General features: G+C 46.4%; 1 protein-coding gene across 4 annotated transcripts in view; it reads right to left on the bottom strand.

Annotated features, from left to right (window-relative positions):
* LOC137644107 (nuclear pore complex protein Nup58-like) overlaps positions 1-20,849 on the bottom strand; it is a 129,698-nt gene that overhangs the window by 92,997 nt on the left and 15,852 nt on the right. For 3 of the 4 annotated variants that reach the window (XR_011045130.1, XM_068377057.1, XM_068377055.1), the window contains exons 4-6: positions 16,682-16,792; positions 14,030-14,146; positions 335-736 (exon numbers count right to left, since the gene is read on the bottom strand). Coding sequence is in view for 3 of the 4 variants with exons in the window: in XM_068377057.1 (XP_068233158.1) it covers positions 335-736; positions 14,030-14,146; positions 16,682-16,792 (630 nt within the window). In the remaining variant the exon portion in view is untranslated. The remainder of the gene's footprint in view (positions 1-334; positions 737-14,029; positions 14,147-16,681; positions 16,793-20,849) is intronic. The other variant, XM_068377056.1, reaches the window with a different exon arrangement.

Genomic DNA, 20,849 nt, shown 5'->3' with positions numbered 1-20,849 from the left:
AATCAATTACAGTATCTTTAGCCGATATTGTATACAACTCACGGAAGGGAGGTAATACTTATTGTGTGTATTACACTTGTACTTAAGACTTTTTGTTTTTTCCCTTTGATCTCCATGAGCAATGCACTTTGCTTTTTACATTATACCCAGTCTATTTGGTCTCTCATTTCAAAACAAATCATTTAAGCAAATGCTAGTGGAACCTAGAATTATGCCCTTTCTTTTTTTTTAAATTGACTATAAATACTGAAAAATAACTAAAAATGGAACAAATGCAATATAAAGTGGAATGGAGAAAAAAAAAATGAGGCACAGTACAGAATTCAAATCTTACCAAATCCAAATCCAGAAGGTTTTGCAGCAGTCGTTTGTGTAGTGTTGCCAAAAGAAAATCCTGTTGACTGCGATGCTGGAGTTGTTCCACCTAACCCTCCAAATGAAAATCCTGGAGTTGAGGCAGGAGTAGAAAATCCTGAAGTTGCGGCAGGAGCAGCAAATCCTGAAGTTGAGGCAGGAACAGCAAATCCTGAAGTTGAGGCAGGAACAGCAAATCCTGAAGTTGAGGCAGGGGTAGTTGCAGTGGGGACGGCTCCGAAGGAAAAACCAGTACCAGTAGATGAAACAGGGGCAGCAACAGTAAGAGTTCCTCCACCTAAACTGAAACCGGTACTAGTCGTCGTTCCCGTTGTTGTGGTTCCGCCAAAGCTATAACTACCACCACTGGTTGCTGGGGCAACTGAAATAGGATTGAACAGAAATATATTAACTAAATATAGAATTAATGAAACTATATTCAAAAGAGAATGCAACTAAAATCCTTACTTTCATTTTATACACATCATGACAATATAAATGCATATGCTACACTAAACCTCACACAACTAACACTAAACTTTACATCATAATATACTTACTAACAACTCTATGGCATGTATGCTATGTGATTTCCAGTGGGCTATCTAAGGTGCCCTTCAAAAGGGATTTTGACGTAGGAAAAATCTATTTCTGGGCGAGGGACCTGTGCCGCCCAGTGAATAAGCTCCATTTAGCACTTATTCTTAGGTAATTTACTGCTAAATATACCAGAGAAAAAATGTAAAGGAGTGCTAGGTTAACTAGCTCGCTCACCTATTGGTGTCGGTATAAAATTGGGCGTATAGTCCAGAGGTCCCGCACTATTTAGATTTATCCACGACAGAAACCCCAATAGAGGAGAGCCGTTCAACCTCACTCGGTACTACTAACAATGCATCCGCTCAGAACCCAACTCCTTAGCACCCAAAGTTTGGGGACTCCAAGGGAGAGGAGCTGGGAGGGTTCACTGGGCGGCACAGGTCCCTCGCCCAGAAATAGATTTTTCCTACGTCAAAATCCCTTTTCTGGGCTCGAACCTGTGCCGCCCAGTGAATCTATACAAGAGAAAATGTCACCAAACTTGCAAAATAAAGGAAAAAACATAAGCGTAAGGGAAATACAGGATGCTTTTAATCAGAGATGAGTACCAAAAAACAATTATAAGGGTATCTTAAATATGAACATAAATCCAATAAGGTAGGCATAATAATGCCGTGAGTGATAATATACAGATACTCAGGAGTATATAAAAATTTACAAATATAATAACAGTATTCAGGTGCGAGACCAACGAATACAATAGGGTATAAATGAGGCAGGTAAGAGGGAGAAATAAAGAGACAAGGCATTAACCTGTGAGTTACCTGGGAGTAACTACGCTCCCTGCGGCTACTGTAGAAAATTTTAGGGCTTCCAAATGTTTAAGGTAGTGTTTCTTGAACACTGACGGTGATTTCCACCCTGTAAACCTGGAAAGGTCTGTAAAATTCATGTGGTGAAAGAAGTTCACCGAGGTAGCAACCGCCCTGATATCATGTGCAAGAGGAAAAGAGTCAGGGTTAGCTTGTTTAATAAAATACAAAATTTGTTGCCTGATCCCTTTAATAGTAATGGTACCGCCTTGTTCTCTAACGAATAGAGGCCCCGAGGAGTTAGAGGAGGTCCGGGATAAATAAGACCTAAGAGTAGTAACAGGGCACAGAGACGGATCTTGCGTGAGGGGAACAATTTTCCAGGAGGACCATCTGTTTTGAGGGTCTTCGTTCTTAGCCAAAAAGAATTTGTTAGGAGAAAGAAGGACCTCTCCCGAAGGCAGAAAGTCAATATGACCCGGGTCTCTCGACAAGGCTGCCAATTCAGAAATTCTTGCCCCGGAAGCCAAGCTCACCAGGAAAAGTGTTTTCCTGAGAAGGGGCATGTAATCGCAAGAACTGTTAATGGTATCAGAAGCCAATTTGAGTACGTCATTAAGGAACCAGGCCACCGGGGTAGGACGAGTAACCGGTTTCAGTCTGGCACAAGCTTTCGGAATTGAAGCTAACAAAGAGTCGGTTAAGTCTATGTTAAAACCCACTAGGAAGATCTTTTTCAGAGCCGATTTAATAGTGGTGATAGTATTGGCTGCCAGACCTGATTCTAATAAAGATCTAAAGAAAGTGACTGTAAGGTTCAAGTTCATACAGTTCACGTCTGAGTCTATTAAAAATTTTGCCAACTTTTTAACTGCAGAGTCATACTGGCGGATGGTGGAATCCCGTTTATCCGATTCTAGGAACAAGGTGTTTTGAGGATCAATATTGGCACCATGCATAGCCGCAAACTTCATAAAGTCCATAAAGTTAGGGCGCTCTGAATGTTTGAGAAAGCGTACACAACGCGTGTTTGTACTATCTGAGACAGAACCGGATTGGGTATCGGGTGAGGGTATAGTCTCAACTCTTGCAGGAGAGGATACCAGTTGCTCTTGGGCCAGTTGGGTGCGACCAAGGCTACTTGTCCCTTGAAGGATCTCAGTTTGTCTAGAACTTTCAGCAAAAGATTCACCGGGGGAAAGAGATAAATCTTTTCCCAGGTGTCCCAATTCTGTGACATGGCGTCTGTGGCGTAAGCCTGAGGGTCTAGATTGGGAGCCACATATACTCTCAATTTGTGGTTGGATTCCGTGGCGAAGAGGTCCACTTGGAGACCGGGAACCTGAGAGAGAATCCACCGAAATGACTTTAGATCGAGTGACCATTCCGATTCTAGAGGGGAGGTCCGGGACAGGGCGTCTGCCACTACATTCCGGACTCCCGCCAGGTGGACAGCTGAAAGATGCCAACGGTTCAAGGCTGCTAGGGAGAATATGGCTACTAGAACATGGTTCAGAGGCCCTGACTTTGACCCGCCTCTGTTGAGGCAGCGGACCACCACTTCGCTGTCGAGGACCAGACGAAGGTGTTGTTTCTTGGGAAGAGCGAGACGTTTCAGGGTTAGAAGAACTGCCATGGCCTCTAACACATTGATGTGAAATTGGCGGAACAAGGGAGTCCAAAGACCTTGAACTTTCTTGAGCTGAGAATAGCCGACCCAACCTGATAAGGATGCGTCCGTGTGAATGATTAATTTCGGAGGCGGAAATCGAAGGGGAACTGACTTTGACAGACTGTTTGCTCTTGTCCAAGGAAGAAGTCTTTCCCGTAGAATGGGAGGAAGGCGGACTTTCCTGTCCCGGAGCTTCCGGTTTGCCCTCGAACGCCAGACATGATTGATATCTTTCAATTTTGCCTTCAGAAGAAGATCCGTCACTGAGGCAAACTGAAGGGACCCCAGAATCCTCTCTTGGAGTCGTCTGGAACTTACTTTGTCTTTGAGAAAGCGTTTGGTGTTCCTTGCAATCTCTAACCTCTTGGGTCTGGGAAGACACAAAGTATGAGAAATAAGATCCCATTGCAGGCCGAGCCATTGGAACTTCGATTTTGGAAGAAGACGGGACTTCTTGAAGTTGATCTGGAAGCCTAGAGATTGAAGATAATGGATGACTTTGTGAGTGGCTTTTAGGCAATTTTGGGAGGTGTCTGACCAAATGAGCCAGTCGTCCAGATAGGCTACTACTTGAATCCCTTGATTCCTGAGTTCCTGAACAGCGACTTCTGCTAACTTTGTGAAGATCCTTGGGGCGATGTTGAGCCCGAAAGGCATCACCTTGAAGGAGGAGGACCCGGGCCTAACATAGGTCTAACACAAGATTAGAGCTTAACTGTACTATTCTTTAAGTAGGGGCGGGTCCGGAGGACCCGGGCCTAACATAGGTCTAACACAAGAATAGAGCTTAACTGTAATATTCTTAGGTAGGGGCGGGTCCGGAGGACCCGGGCCTAACATAGGTCTAACGCAAGGTTAGAGCTTAACTGTAATATTCTTACATAGGGGCGGGACCGGAGGACCCGGGCCTAAACATAAGTCTAACTTGAAACTAAAGTATAGCAATCCATTCCGGTCAAGCCGGGGGCATAAAAAAGGATGCAATAACAAGGAATTAAGACACATGGTGTCTGATTTCCCGGGGCGGGGTAGACCCCGGGCCGGGAAATAAAAGTATATCCAATACCAATTCATTTAGGGACTCCGGGGTAGTGATCTGTCATATATAATCATCATCGGAAATGTTATAAAATAATAGGGGGGGCAGAACTGTAGCTAAGAATCGCCAATCGAACCCGGAGGGTTTCGTATAACATAAGCCAGAATGAAAAGTGAATATAAAATAGGGTGCACCGGGATCCAACTCTGTTGACCGGTGGCCAACCAGACTAGACAGAGACGAACCCGCCGGGCCACCCGGAGGACAAAGTCCATAAACACTGAACTACCCCCTCTAAAAGGAGGGAAGGCAACGGTCCCTTAGTGGAGGGGGGAGAAGCCTAGCCGCCCACCTAGCTAGAGGGGGAGCGTGGGGGAGGATCACGTGATACGAGGCAGCAGGGCTACCAACTGACGATCCCCAACCAGACAGATCAAACGGAGTAATGGCACAAATATTCATTATAATAATAATAGCGTTAAAAATTATATGAATAAACACATAGAAAATTTTGGGCAAGGCATGCAACATAATAATTAAATCACAAAAGACACACCTGATGGCTAAAAATAACATTGCCGCCTAGCACGAAGGTCGGCAGCCATAACGATACGTAAATGATATCGGCCCTAAAATTGAACCACGAGGATTCTAAACGCTAAATAATGAATATTCACAATAACAAATAATATTTGATAATAAAAATAATACACATAGTAACACCGCAAGTGAAACTTAAAAGCTCTCAAAAACAGGAGTACCAACTGTAGTGAAATCAAGCAAGATCGATATGAAGGAAGAGAATAAACTCCTATAATATAAATATTAAACGATCTAGGTTGCTCAAAACACAGTAAAACCCAGCTTGGTACTTAACTTAGACGGTGTCTCCTGGGAAACCGACGAAGAAGCCATAATTCAATGGAAAATAAACCAAAATCGAGAGCACAACAAAAATGCGGGTTACTATACTCGTCGTGCTAAAAGGAGTTGGGTTCTGAGCGGATGCATTGTTAGTAGTACCGAGTGAGGTTGAACGGCTCTCCTCTATTGGGGTTTCTGTCGTGGATAAATCTAAATAGTGCGGGACCTCTGGACTATACGCCCAATTTTATACCGACACCAATAGGTGAGCGAGCTAGTTAACCTAGCACTCCTTTACATTTTTTCTCTGGTATATTTAGCAGTAAATTACCTAAGAATAAGTGCTAAATGGAGCTTATTCACTGGGCGGCACAGGTTCGAGCCCAGAAAATACAGTATACATGAATTGATGACACGTTCATCTCCACTTAATCTCCAAATGAGATGAAAAATGACAAATTCGAAGATAATTTGTATTTTTCCTAACCATACAAACCTTAGCTATTTACAAAGGGTATTACTTTTAGCGTAGCTGAAATGGCGAGCCATTAGAATTTAACGAGGGTGTATTACCCCCGCGCTAGTTAGCGGGGGGGTAGGGGAGTGGTAGCTAGCTACCCCTCCTCCCCCTCACACACAGGTGAATACTCACTTTCACTTAGAGGTAGGACTTGTCTTGGGGGACAGGGCTGGCGGGCAAATATGTGTAAATAGCTAAGGTTTGTATGGTTAGGAAAAATACAAATTATCTTCGAATTTGTCATTTGTTCCGTAACCGAAATACAAACCACGCTATTTACAAAGGGTGACTTATCCCTTAGGAAGGGTGGAAAGTCCCCAGCCATACTGGCTTTGGCTTTACCCGGGGACTCAGAATCCGAGTGAGTCGCACTCGAGAAAAGGAGTCCCTGCACCTCACAAGTTCCTTGCACCGCAAGGAACCATGTGGCCTACGTAAGCTTGTGTGTGAAGGAAGAAGTGTGACCCGTCTTAGGCAGTTGACCTGGAGTTCCAGAAGGAACTCTGGGTTAGGACGTTCCCAATACCACCTCGTCAGGGTATGGGGGACGCGACAGTATTGACTCAATACTCGGAACACAAGGAAGCATGGTTTACCTGCAGAGGTTCGAGGTCAGCTATGCAGAGACCAGGATGCTGCTTCCCCGTAGAGGGGATGATGAAGAAAGAAGTAAGGGCCAGACATACTTCTTTCGTTCATGCAGACTAAAACCTGATAACAATGCCCTCAACCTTCTGCTACCTGTCCAAAAAGGAGCCTGAGGTTAGACCAGCTGTTGTGTAGCCACCACAGAGCGATAGAAAACGTATCGAGACTCCTGTGGGTCACGCCCTGCAGGAAGCGGGCTGCGAAGGTCATCAGACGCTTCCAGACTCCAGCTTGTAGCACCTGCGTCACAGAGTAGTATTACTCGAAGGCGAGGGACGTTGCGATGTATCCAACATCGTGCTGTAGGGCGACGTGACGGGGGAGGGTCTGAAGACAGGTCGAGATGAATGTCCTTGAGTCCGGGCTGAAGAGGTATACTGGTGACTCTCCCCCCATGTCCTCCTTGTGTTCCCAAATCGGCTGCAACTGAGGCCAAACTGCAGCTGTTCCCAGCGCTAACCTCTCGATTCCTGTACTGGCAAGAAAGAGAAGGTCTTGGGACATCAGACACAGAATGGAGACTCAAAATCTTGAATGAATCGGACCGAAGGGTCGGGACCCTCAGATTCTGAGTCTAGCCAACAACTCAGGAGCGAGCCTGAATGTTGCCTTCCCCTCTTCCTTAGAAAGGGGGGGAGTAGTAAGAGACCAAGAAGATTGCTTACACACTGGCCGTGGCCAGAGTGAGCAGAAGACCCAAGGCGGAATACAATCCGAGGCCTGTCGTAAAAGGGTCTTGAGAAGATCTCTTAAAGGACTAAAAGTCCGAGCCATGCTCCAAGTTGGAGGTCTTCCTCCGACTAGGGCAGGGACGATCGTAGCTTCGCATGAGCGAGAATAGATCCAGCGGGCAGGAAAAAGTTATTCCTTTAAGCCTGAAGGTCAGGGAAAGGCTGAGCGACAGGCTTCATTGCCAAGAGCGGAAAGGAGTTTCCTCCCGCCGAAAGGCAATAAGACCGTTATTGCTGGAGAAGAGGCCTCACGGGAAGAGGTATATCTCCCACGGCACCAACCACCTTAGACTCTTCACTTTGCCTGGGAGACCCCTGTGGATGACTATCGCAGATGACGCGACCTCCGTACCGCGACTGTAGCGGGTTGTCTCTTCTAGAGGAGGAAGCGTAGTGTCTCCAGGCATGAAGCCGAAGCGACGCCCCGGTTCGGGAGAGATGTCGCAGTGTGGTTGCTTGAGTAGCCTGCGCCGTGGGAGAAGCTCTCCCGGGAGTTCCGTCAGGGGAAGCAGAGGGTCCAGAAACCGTTCTGCGCATAGTCCCAGTGGAGCTCTCCCATTGAAAGGTTGACAGACAACCTGGTTTTGTTGAGACCCATTGTCCGCAGACAAAAAGGAGGGAAGACGCAGGCGTCGAAGTTGTCCCACCATCACCGGAATGCATCTTGCCAGAGTCTCGGGGTCTGAGACTGGGGGGAAAACTAGCGGAAGCTTGAGGTTCCAAGCTGTCGCGATCAGGTCCCCCAGATCAGCACTTGCTGGTTACCCAAGGTCAAAGACCCCTAGGTACACTCTCTCTATGAGGCTCTGCTTGGATAGTCTGAGAGAAACATTCCCCTGCCTGGAATGAGAGAGCCGATGGTGGAATTGAGAGAATCTCAATCATCCCGGTATCTCTACTGCAAGATGTGAAGGTGTGAAAATGCGTCCCCTGCTGGTTAGCATGAAGTCGACACGCAACGGGGCGACTTGGCAGGAGCGGTAGGACTGAAGAGGGGCCAGACTAAGGCCCTTAAGCCTGCCTGAATGATGGAGAGGTATCCTTCAGGTCTTGACCATAGGCCTGGACCGGAACATGCCCCCCCCCCTTTCCTTTGACGAGTCCGAGAACCGCATCAAGAATGTGGGGAAAGGACGAGAATATCCACTACCATCAAGAGGCTCCATAGGTCAACACCCATTGCAGGTTTAATAGTTCCGCTGGTCCCATAGGGCCAGGGAGTCCGGTTAAACATTGCCTGAAGCCACCGGAACTTGGATCGCCCCACATGGAACTTATCCTGAGGCGACCGTTCGGACTATAAACGGGTCAATGAGGAAAGAAGAACTAGGAAACGTTCCAAGGTAGGGCTGAAAACTCTGCTTGACTGAGAACAGGTACTGCGACTCTCCTCAGTCTTGCCACAGTCAACCGAAAGGAAGGCTCGGAGGATGTGGTAACAGAATCTGGCGTCCCCAGGTGGTCACCCATCCAAGTGCCGACGTTGCTTAACCTCGCTGGACGGACGAGAAGCGGGGTTTCCAACGTGGTAAGGCGGTTGACTCAATATCATGGCCAGATACTCCAGATGTTGAGGCAGAGGAAGAGAAGGCTCCAAGCAAAATACCATGAGCCCACACTCATGGTCAGCATTCGGAAGCTTTTCCCGGCGCTGAAGAAGGTCGAAACCCGAGCCTACCGGAGTTGACCAGCCCTCCAAACAGCAGAGGAGGCGGAAGTCTGCACCTGAGCGGCCAAGAGGAAGGCAGGGAGAGTTCTCTGGGGAAACAAACCTGCTATGCCACGGCGGGATAGCCACACTGCATCATAAGCAGGAATACTTGCAGTTTAGGCTGAATTCGACGAGCACCCTGGAAGATGGATGGAATGGAAACTGACAGTACCCGTCCTTCCGATCCAGGGTTAAAGGAGTCCTGTCGCCTCGTTACCAGTCTGATCGATTCTGCTGGTCTACGCTGGCCGAAGTTTGTTCGACAAACTTGATCAGGGCTGAGAGGTCGACTATGGACATCCCCTCTCAGATCCTTCCTTACAAGAAAGGATCGACTGAGGGGGCCGGGGGTGAAGCCGTCGATGATCCTAAGGAAGACCTTCGCCTAAGGTATGGATCATTCTGCCCAACCGGGCAACTCTGCTGATGCTATGGCATAGAGGTTCAGAGACACTGAATTCGCTGACAGAGATGGCAGGCGCGATATCCTTGGCTACTCACAGAGATTGTGCGGGAATGGGCATCGGGAAGCTGTCATTCGGATGAGTAACCTTAAGCATCCTCCCAGCGAAAAAACCTGCAATCCTAGAGTTCGTGAACTCCTTTTAGGACTATGCCCCCCCGGGGGAGTCTCCCGTGCCATCTGTTCCTGACAGGAGGAAACTGCAATTGGACACCTTGTCCCAGTTGTCGTAGCCGATAACTTAGGCCGACGTGGTTGAAAGAAAAGGGAGCTGGAGCCCTGCAGAGTCTGGAAGAAAGCGCCTTGGAGGAGTGAAACCGGAAGTCGATTTACTCCGCACAGCAGATGTTTAAGTCTCTGTCCTTGGGCAAAGACAAAACTCTTCTCAAGGATGGAAGGGTGTCTGAGGTCGTTGACCTCCACAGATGAGACACCCGAAGGAAGCCTTCAGTCAGTGCGTCCAGATGGTAAAACATCGAGCTTGTCCGCAAGTAGATACTAAACGACGAAAGGCCAAGGTGCCTGAGCTCGAGAGGAGGAAAGTACCCTTGATCTTCCTGTAGCTTCCTTGAACCAAACCTCGGGCCGTAACCGAGGAGGGAAAGAACCTGGTAAGCTCCCAGAGGAAGAGGTAAGCAGTCACCCCTTGTCCGATGGAGAAATCTTCAACGGAAAGCCCCCCCGCCAAAAATCCTTCCAGGGCGGGAGAAGGAGAGAGTACTCGTGCAGGAGAGGGGACCCTCGAGACCGACCTCTTGGGAACCAACTTCGCCCTGGGGGAAGTCACCACGAAGTCCACTCCTCTCTTTCTCTTCAGCGTAGGAGAGACAGCCGCTGGTTTGTTACCCTGGCCGGTGAGTGCTGGTTTCATAACCCTCATTAACGCCCGTGCCAGCGGATCAAACCATGTCTGCTGCTCCAAGGACACAGAGTCCGAAATCCTTGCTAAGGTGAAAGGGATCGGGCGATCCTTTGGAGAGGACACGACGGTTCCTGCCTGAAAAGAAGGTGGGAAGAATGCTGTACTGACCTGTCTTCGTCCTGCACTACCAACCTGTGCTTGGATGGAGGTGATCCCGAGTGCCGCCTAGGAGCACGCGTCCCTGCTGCTACCACCGGCTGTGGAATTCGCCGCGAACTATGGTCGCGCGAGGGCGAACGGTCGCGCAAAGGCGAATGGTCGCGCGGGCGCACAGGCGAGTGGTCGCGCGGGCGCGCAGGCGAGCGGTCGCGAGGGCGCGCAGGCGAGCGATCGCGCGGGCGCGCAGGCGAGCGATCGCGCGGGCGCGCCGGCGAGCGATCGCGCGGGCGCGCAGGCGAGCGATCGCGCGGGCGCGCAGGCGAGCGATCGCGCGGGCGCGCAGGGGAATGGGCGTGACGGCGAGGGATCGTGCTGCCGCGTAGGTGAAGAAGATCGCTGGCGGTAAGCGATGGCGAGCAGCATGTGTAGGTGAATGATCGCGTGATAGGGTGCGATGGTGATCAGCATCCGCAAGAGGGCGAGCGTTCAGGGTTGTGCGATGAGGAGCAGCATGCGTAAGCGGGCTATCGTGCAGGGTTGTGCGATGGCGAGCAGCATGCGCAGGTGAATGATCGCGTGAAAGGGTGCGATGGTGATCAGCATCTGCAGGAGGGCGATCGTTCAGGGTGGTGCGATGAGGAGCAGCATGCGTAAGCGGCCAATCGTTCAGGGTTGTGCGATGGCGAGCAGCATGCGCAGGTGAATGATCGCGTGAAAGGGTGCGATGGTGATCAGCATCTGCAGGAGGGCGATCGTTCAGGGTTGTGCGATGAGGAGCAGCATGCGTAAGCGGGCAATCGTTCAGGGTTGTGCGATGGCGAGCAGCATGCGCAGGTGAATGATCGCGTGAAAGGGTGCGATGGTGATCAGCATCTGCAGGAGGGCGATCGTTCAGGGTTGTGCGATGAGGAGCAGCATGCGTAAGCGGGCAATCGTTCAGGGTTGTGCGATGGCGAGCAGCATCTGCAGTTGAGGGTCGCGCGATGGCGGTCAGCATCTGCAGTTGAGGGTCGCGCGATGGCGGTCAGCATCTGCAGTTGAGGGTCGCGCGATGGCGGTCAGCATCTGCAGTTGAGGGTCGCGCGATGGCGGTCAGCATCTGCAGTTGAGGGTCGCGCGATGGCGATCAGCATCCGCAGTTGAGCTAGTAGCTGGCGAACCATGTTCCTTCAGAAGTGTTGGAGAACGTTGGCGTGCCAGCTGTAACACACGTGGGCGATCTGGAGATCGCTGGCGAGCTGATGATCGCTGACGAGCTGACGATCGCTGGCGAGCTGATGATCGCTGACGAGCTGACGATCGCTGACGAGCTGATGATCGCTGACGAGCTGACGATCGCTGGCGAGCTGATGATCGCTGACGAGCTGATGATCGCTGACGAGCTGATGATCGCTGACGAGCAGGCTACGCGTGGAAGCCTGCGCAAAGAAGAAGAGTCCTTGACCCCGACCTGAACCGAAGTTCTAGATCGCGAGGGCGAACGTGGGCGCACAGGGCACGTAACAGGAACCACAGGGAAGATCATCTTGAAAGCGCTGACGAACAGGAGAGCGCTGACGAACAGAAGGGCGCGCAGGGAAACCCTGACACGCAAGGGAAGAACCCCCGTGGGGGCAACCCTTTGCCCCGAAGGGATCGTTGTCCGCCGGGAGACTGATGTCCGTCGGAAGACCGCTGTCCGTCGGGAAGACCGTTGTCCGTCGGGAAGACCGTTGCCCGTCGGAAGACGAGATTAGACTGCTGTCCATCTGCACCAAGACGGAAGATCGAGAAAAAGAAGTTGTAGGCTGCAAACGGAGATTCAAAAAGGCGCCTCAAGCACCCTTATAGGGAGATGAGAGGCCCTTACGACGAGGCGGACGGAGGGCCTTACGGCGAGGGAGGCCAACAGCAACAGCAACAGAAGAAACCTCCGAAGAGGAGTCTCTATGAGTGTACTCTCTCGCGAACGAAAGAGAAACACTTCGTGGAAGAGACTGGTCAGCCAGTGACCTAAGAGGGGCAATCCTCCGAAGAGGAGCTCCTGCAGTTGCCCAGCCCCTTGAGCGAAACTGCAGGTGCGACCGCTCAGCACCAAGAGCATAGTCGCACGAAAAAAAGGCAAGAGAAGAACCCCCCAAAAGAGGAAAAGCTCAAGCCTGGACAGGAAAAAACTTCCCTCGGAAGGAAAGTTATCCGCCCAAGGAGGCAAGCCTCCTGACTGTTCTAAAATGAACTGGAGAGCTGTCCGTCGACACGGGAGTACTACCAGTAGAAGGAGACACGCCCCTGACGACAATACAAGGGGGGAGGCAGCAACAGCCGAATCCCCAGGACTCAACCAGACAGCTCACACCGTTGCTATATTACAGAGACGAACTAGATCGGTAACTGTAAAAAAATAAAACAAATAATATTAGTACACATTCATTCCCCCGGGAAGGCTCCGAAGAGGAATCCCGAGGAAAAGGAACAAGAATTACACAACAGGCACGTGCCCTCACAACCACTTACACTCGCGGAAGGAGAGCTGTAACCAAAACAGAATTATAACAATTATAATTATGTAACTATGTAATTAAGTAATTTAAAAATGAATGAACACTAAAGAAAAAACGAAAACCCCGAAAGGAATCGTTCTACAAGCTGAAAAATTAACAACTACAATTAGATTCATAAACTAATTGAGACAAAATGTACGGCGTAGCAACCCCACCCACACGGGAAGGAAGCTACAAGGGCGTAGTAAAACATAGTAAAAGGGTGAACGACCTCAAGAGAGAGAGAGAGAGAAAGACCGAAGTCAAACTCGATCGCAACCCATAAAATTAGGCCGTGGTGGCCTAACTGCCGAGGCCTCCACGTAGATATCGTACACTACACACACACATCTGAAAAGGAAACTTACTTATTTCTATACTCAAATATATATACAAACATGAAAACATGTTTACATATATATTGAGTAAAAGAAAAGTAAGCGATTAAGACAAAACAGACAATGGCTGCCAAGCGAGGACCAAGACAGAGACGTCTGTCACAGTCCGAGCCAAAAGTGAAAGTGAGTATTCACCTGTGTGTGAGGGGGAGGAGGGGTAGCTAGCTACCACTCCCCTACCCCCCCGCTAACTAGCGCGGGGGTAATACACCCTCGTTAAATTCTAATGGCTCGCCATTTCAGCTACGCTAAAAGTAATACCCTTTGTAAATAGCGTGGTTTGTATTTCGGTTACGGAACAAGTGTAAATTCAATCTTATTGTATTCTTAAGTAAATAGTATTTTTTTTAGAGTATAATATCTCAGGTAAGTGTTCACATACCTAAAAGAATCAAGTTTCATTATGGATCTTATCAAATGAATAATTATGAATAAATTGTGTATATATACACATATATACTTGTATACCCAGTGAGTATTTTGCAAATTCAGATCATAGCAAATATGGTAATACTTTGAATGTCTGTGAGATAGTCATAATTAGCACCTTCTATGGCCATATATTTTTTCTTTGTGCACTCCTTGTGCCAAGTGTGACAATGCCCATTGCTTAAAGGAAACATTATTTGGTGGTCTTAAATGGTTTGCACTTTACATGCAAAACCGACAGGATGTGACAAAGCAAAGGTTCTTCATTCTTTGTAGGAGAGTAAACCACGAAAAAATCTAATTCTTACCTGCTGATGTTCCATAAGAAAATCCACCTAGCGCAGGAGTTGTGGTTGTCTGTCCTGCTAAAGGAGCTGTTGCTGGAGTACCAAAGGAAAACCCACCACCACTTGCAGATGTTGCTGCTAAAAAGAATGGACATGTTAAACAACCTTTTTTTAAAATATTGTTCAAATAACTCATTCACAACAGGTATTAGCATAACAGATACACATCCAGCAGCACCTACTGTATGGTCAATGTATAATACATTTCATATACAATACTGTCAACAAAATGGCAAAAAAAAAAAATGCTTAATTTTGAGCTTTTCTAATAACCAAATATTCTCCTAAAGAGTACTTTCATATACTGCTATGGCACAAAACTGATCAACCTAAAATTAAATAATTTCTGAGAGGTTAGCATACCAATTAGGGCAGCAGAATTTACAATTTCTGAAAACCCTATAACTAATTACTGGTGACCTGTCATAGATGACTAAATATGTACTGTGCATAGCAACTTCAGCATTTACTAGTTCTTTAAACAATTGCTTCTTTTCTTGGTCACCACATACCCAAACTATTTTGATCTTTGAGATCTTCAGTTTATCTATAAGCTTCTTAACACCACATCTCCTTGACAACTTCACTTAAATTATATACATTCCCATCACCCAATCAAGAATCTAATTAGTTTGTGATTACTGTACATTCAACTGCATTACTTTCCCAACAATTTGTTTTAAATGGCTCATGTATAATGAAGAGTTGGAAGACCCAGGCCTATATGGCTGAGGACTATGAAGTGGGAAGTAGGAGATGATGAATGGAGAAGTATTGAATGAAAAGCTCAAGATAGAGACGACTGGCAAAATCTACCCGATGCACTTTGAGTCAATAGGTGTAGGAAGAGATGCTGATGGTGATGTATAATTATTATAAGTACTATATACACCTATATAGTTTTGCAGTGTTTACTTATGAAAGAAACTGTTTACTTAGCTGTATTTCACAAATATCTTTCCCAACTATAATTCCACAGTTTCTTACTAACCAGATTTACAAAAAGTAAACAAATGTGTTACCTTTTTCAAGACCTTTTCTCAAATACATATCTCTTGTCCATCATCCACATATATTGTGTCAAGATTTTCTCTTCATGGGGTTAAATGTAGATGAGCTCTCACCACTTTTCACCGGCATTCTGATCTGATTTAGTTCTTCCCCTACATCCCTTTTTCTATGATTTCCTGGGCCTCCCTATTGGCATTCCTCTTGCTACTTCTGCACTTGCTAATCTTCTACCCATTCCTTATCCCTTATCATCCAATGTCCCACTACCCTCATCTTTGCAATTTTAGTCTATTTTCCTGTTACAGAATATTATATCTCTTCAGTTACATTCTCATCTGTACTATGATTCTCCACCTAATTCTAACCATAACTCTTATCATCTTATAATGACCAGAGTTATGGGGTCCTTTGACTGGCCAGACAGTGCTACATTGGATCCTTCTCACTGGTTATGGTTCATTTTCCCTTTCCTATACATACACTGAATAGTCTGGCCTATTCTTTACATAATCTCCTCTGTCCTCATACACCTGACAACACAGATTACCAAACAATTCTTCTTTTCTCAAAGGGTTAAAAACTGCACTGCAATTGTTCAGTGGTTACTTTCCTCTTGGTAAGGGTAGAAGATATTCTTTGGTTATAGCAAAAGTCTCTTCTAGGAAGACACCCCAAAATAAAACCATTGTTCTCTAGTCTTGGGTAGTGCCATAGCCTCTGTACCATTGTCTTTCACTGTCTTGGCTTAGAGTTTTCTTGCTTGGGCGTACACTCGGGCACACTATTCTATCTTATTTCTCTTCCTCTTGTTTTGTTAAAGTTTTTATAGTTGATATCGGAAATATTTATTTTCATATTGTTACAATACTTTATTTTTCCTTGCCTCCTTCCCTCACAGGGCTATTTTCTCTGTTGGAGCCCCTGAGCTTATAGCATCCTGCTTTTCCAACTAGGGTTGTAGCTTAGCAAGCGATAATAAGAATAATGATGATCTTTATTTCCTATGTTCGTGAAATTGTCTCTGCTGCATAGAGCAGGGCAAGCCTTCGGCAAACATAAAATCTTTTTACTTTGTTTACTGATTGGAACTATATTTACCAGTAGTGTAGCAATTCTTTTTATTTTGTACTAACTCTTGCTAATTCCTTTCTTACCATCCTTGCAATTCCTGCTTCACAATTCAGTGGGTTACTTCATAACAGATATGTTACCCTCCCTTCCTTAAACATTCTTTCATAAACTTCAAAAATCACCTCTCAACTCTTTCATGTCTATCATGCACTACGATATAACAAAAATAAGAAATGTATATTACAAGGATAATTACATACATACATATACCAAGGCACTTCCCCCAATTTTAGGGGGTAGCCGACATCAACAAATGAAACAAAAACAAAAAAGGGGACATCTACTCTCTACGTTCCTCCCAGCCTAACAAGGGACTCAACTGAGTTCAGCTGGTAATGCTAGGGTGCCACAGCCCACCCTCCCCCCATTATCCACCACAGATGAAGCTTCATAATGCTGAATCCCCTACTGCTGCTACCTCCGCGGTCGTCTAAGGCATCGGAGGAAGCAGCAGGTTATAAATATCATTACCTGTAGGAGTTGCGCCAAAAGAATAGGACCCTAAGGCTGGTGTTGTAGTAGTCTGACTTGTTAATGGTGCTGCAGCAGGAGTTGATCCAAAAGAAAATCCACCAGGTGTTGCTGTAACACAAAAAAATTTTCTTTACTTGAATATCTTCTAAAATCAATCAAATACTTTAAAAACTATTCATAATTTAAAGTACAGTAAACAAAATATTCTACATTTTCCTAGTTCAACAATGAGCTCACAGGAAAGGAACTAACCATGAATAGCTTGTAAATCTGTAATAGTGTATTCATGTTATTAGTAATGTTATCAACTTGAAAATATGGAACACAGAAATTAAGTTACTGCTAAATTAAAAAAAAAAATTCATTTCCTAGCTGTAATTTAATCTTTTTAATATTCATTCTTAGCTCCTTTCGTGACATTACATTATTTTTCCACATAAGATATCTTATGTCACAATCAAGAAAAATGCTTTTACATCATCTTTCCCCTTTATCAGGTTAAAAGATCTCCATCTACACTTTTTCCAAAATTTCTTACGCCTTCAAGTACATCTTTGTCAACTGCTCTCCTTATTAATTCTTCTCATCCAACCTTATACAGTATGTCCAGACCATCAAAATCTTAGAAATTTTTATCTCTTTTTTTCCACACTCTAGGAACTACATCTTTATCACTTCCTCAATTGTAATACTGAATATTCTTCCCAGTGTATTAATCATGCCTTAAAAATTCTACGGTAACAACCTTTCATGATCCCAAGTTTCCTTGGCCGCACCCATTATTTTTGCTGCAAGATCTACAAATAAATCACAAGACCTCTTCTTTCCATATTGTACTCCTGCAGTTGCTTCATGGTGAAATGTTATTTTCATTAGTAAAATAAATTTTTGAATATACTTACCCGATGATCATATAGCTGTCAGCTCTGCTGCCCGACAGAAAAACCTACGGGCGGAATACGCCAGCGATCGCTATACAGGTGGGGGTGTACATCAACAGCGCCATCTGTCAAGTAGGTACTCAAGTACTCGATGTCAACACAGAACCAATTTTCTCCTCGGTCCACTGGGTCTCTATTGGGGAGGACGGGTGGGTCCTTTAATTTATGATCATCGGGTAAGTATATTCAAAAATTTATTTTACTAATGAAAATAACATTTTTCAATATTAAACTTACCCGATGATCATATAGCTGATTCACACCCAGGGGGGTGGGTAGAGACCAGCATTACATGTTGACATTATTATGAGCTAAGTATTCCGTATTTCATTTTAGCAGTTATTCAAAATAACAAACATAAAATAAATAAGTACCTGGTAAGGAAGTCGACTTGAACAATTACTCTGCCTTTTTAAGTACGTCTTCCTTACTGAGCCTCGCGATCCTCATAGGATGCTGAGCGACTCCTAGGAGCTGAAGTATGAAGGGTTGCAACCCATACTAAAGGTCCTCATCAAAACCTCTAATCTAGGCGCTTCTCAAGAAATGACTTTGACCACCCGCCAAATCAAGTAGGATGCGAAAGGCTTCTTAGCCTTCCGGACAACCCAAAAACAATAATAAAACATTTCAAGAGAAAGATTAAAAAAGGATATGGAATTAGGGAATTGTAGTGGTCGAGCCCTCACCACTACTGCACTCGTTGCTACGAATGGTCCCAGAGTGTAGCAGTTCTCGTAAAGAGACTGGACATTCTTAAGATAAAAGATGCGAACACTGATTTGCTTTTCCAATAGGTTGCGTCGAATATACTTTGCAGAGATCTATTTTGTTTAAAGGCCACGGAAGTTGCGACAGCTCTAACTTCGTGTGTCCTTACCTTCAGCAAAGCTTGGTCTTCCTCATTCAGATGGGAATGAGCTTCTCGTATTAACAGTCTGATAAAATAGGATAAAGCATTCTCTGACATAGGCAAAGATGGATTCTTAACTGAACACCATAAAGCTTCAGACGGGCCTCGTAAAGGTTTTTAAATAGAACTTAAGAGCTCTTACAGGACATAATACTCTTTCTAGTTCATTTCCAACCATACGATAAGTTTGGAATATCGAACGATATTGGTCAAGGCCGAGAAGGCAGCTCGTGTTTGGCTAGAAAACCAAGTTGTAGAACATGTAGCCGTTTCGGATGAGAATCCGATGTTCTTGCTGAAGGCATGAATCTCACTGACTCTTTTAGCTGTGGTTAAGCATATCAGGAAAAGAGTCTTAAAGGTGAGATCTTTCAGGGAGGCTGATTGAAGCGGTTCGAACCTGTCTGACATAAGGAATCTTAGTACCACGTCTAAATTCCAACCAGGTGTAACCAAACGACGCTCCTTCGTGGTCTCAAAAGACTTAAGGAGGTCCTGTAGATCTTTATTGTTGGAAAGATCTAAGCCTCTGTGACGGAAGACTGATGCCAACATGCTTCTCTAACCCTTGATAGTGGGAGCTGAAAGAGATCGTTCTTTCCTCAGATATAAGAGAAAGTCAGCTATTTGAGTTACAGAGGTACTGGTCGAGGATACGGATACTGACTTGCACCAGTTTCGGAAGATTTCCCACTTCGATTGGTAGATTCTAAGGGTGGATGTTCTCTTTGCTCTAGCAAACGCTCTGGTTGCCTCCTTCGAAAAGCCTCTAGCTCTCGAGAGTCTTTCGATAGTCTGAAGGCAGTCAGACGAAGAGCGTGGAGGCCTTGGTGTACCTTCTTTACGCGTGGCTGACGTAGAAGGTCCACCCTTAGGGGAAGTGTTCTGGGAACGTCTACTAGCCATCGAAGTACCTCGGTGAGTCATTCTCTCGCGGGCCAGAGGGAAGCAACTAGCGTCAACCTTGTCCCTTCGTGAGAGGCGAACTTCTGCAGTACCTTGTTGACAATCTTGAACGGAGGGAATGCATATAGATCTAGATGTGACCAATCTAGTAGAAAGGCATCTATATGAACTACTGCTGGGTCCGGGATAGGTGAGCAAACTATTGGGAGCCTCTTGGTCATCGAGGTTGCGAAGAGATCTATGGTTGGCTGGCCCCAGGTGGCCCAAAGTCTCTTGCATACATCCTTGTGGAGGGTCCATTCTGTTGGAATTATTTGTCCCTTCCGACTGAGACAATCTGCTATGACATTCAAGTTGCCTTGGATGAACCTCGTTACTAGTGAAAAGTCTAGACCTTTTGACCAGGTGAGGAGGTCCCTTGCGATCTCGTACCATGTCAGAGAGTAGGTCCCTCCTTGCTTGGAGATGTACGTCAAAGCCGTGTGTTGTCCGAGTTCACCTCCACCACTTTGCCTTGAAGGAGAGACCTGAAGCTTTTACAGGTCAGACGTACTGCCAGTAGCTTCTTGCAGTTGAAATGCATTGTCCTTTGACTCGAGTTCCATAATCCCGAGCATTCCCTACCGTCTAACGTCGCACCCCAGCCTACGTCCGATGCGTCCGAGAAGAGAACGTGGTTGGGAGTCTGAACAGTCAGGGGAAGACCCTTTCTAAGGTTGATAAAGTCCTTTCACCAAGTCAGACCAGACTTTATCTTTCCGGAAACCGGGATCGAGACCGCTTTTAGCGTCTTGTCCTTTTTCCAGTGAAAAGCTAGATGGTATAGAAGAGGACGGAGGTGTAGTCTTCCTAGTGACACAAATTGAACCACGGATGACAGTGTCCTTACCAGACTCATCCACAGCCTGACAGGGCAGCGTTCCTTCTTCAGCATCTTCTGGATGGATAGCAGGGCTGGGGGTTGATCGTCTTGTTCAGCAACGTCCTCATCAGAGGGTTCCTCATCTGAAACTGATGAGGAAACGGCAACGGAGTGGGCAACGTCTGACTCGCTGAAACCGGTCGCACTGGTGGATGCGTGACGGAGCCGGACGCAATATCATGGTACTGCTGCACTGTCTGTGAACTGTCAACAACCATGGGGACGCGAGGAAGTACAGCGTCAACCCGAAACTGTCTAGACTGTCTGGGTTGTGCAGTCAACACCCAACCGGGTTGCTGAGGTTGACGCACTGCGTCACAACAAGTCACCTCTGCTGGTTGTTGAACGTCTTCCTAGTGACACACTGAACGTCAACAACCACCTCCGAGCGTCGCTTAACGTCAACGTGCGACTGGCAACCCACACTGGGTCGCATCGGTGGAGGAACCACCTCAACTGGCGGACGCGAGTAGGATACCTCAG

The sequence above is a fragment of the Palaemon carinicauda genome, chromosome 7 (assembly GCF_036898095.1).
Source record: "Palaemon carinicauda isolate YSFRI2023 chromosome 7, ASM3689809v2, whole genome shotgun sequence".
Classification (NCBI taxonomy): domain Eukaryota; kingdom Metazoa; phylum Arthropoda; class Malacostraca; order Decapoda; family Palaemonidae; genus Palaemon; species Palaemon carinicauda.
This window is presented reverse-complemented; position numbering and strand designations above follow the sequence as displayed.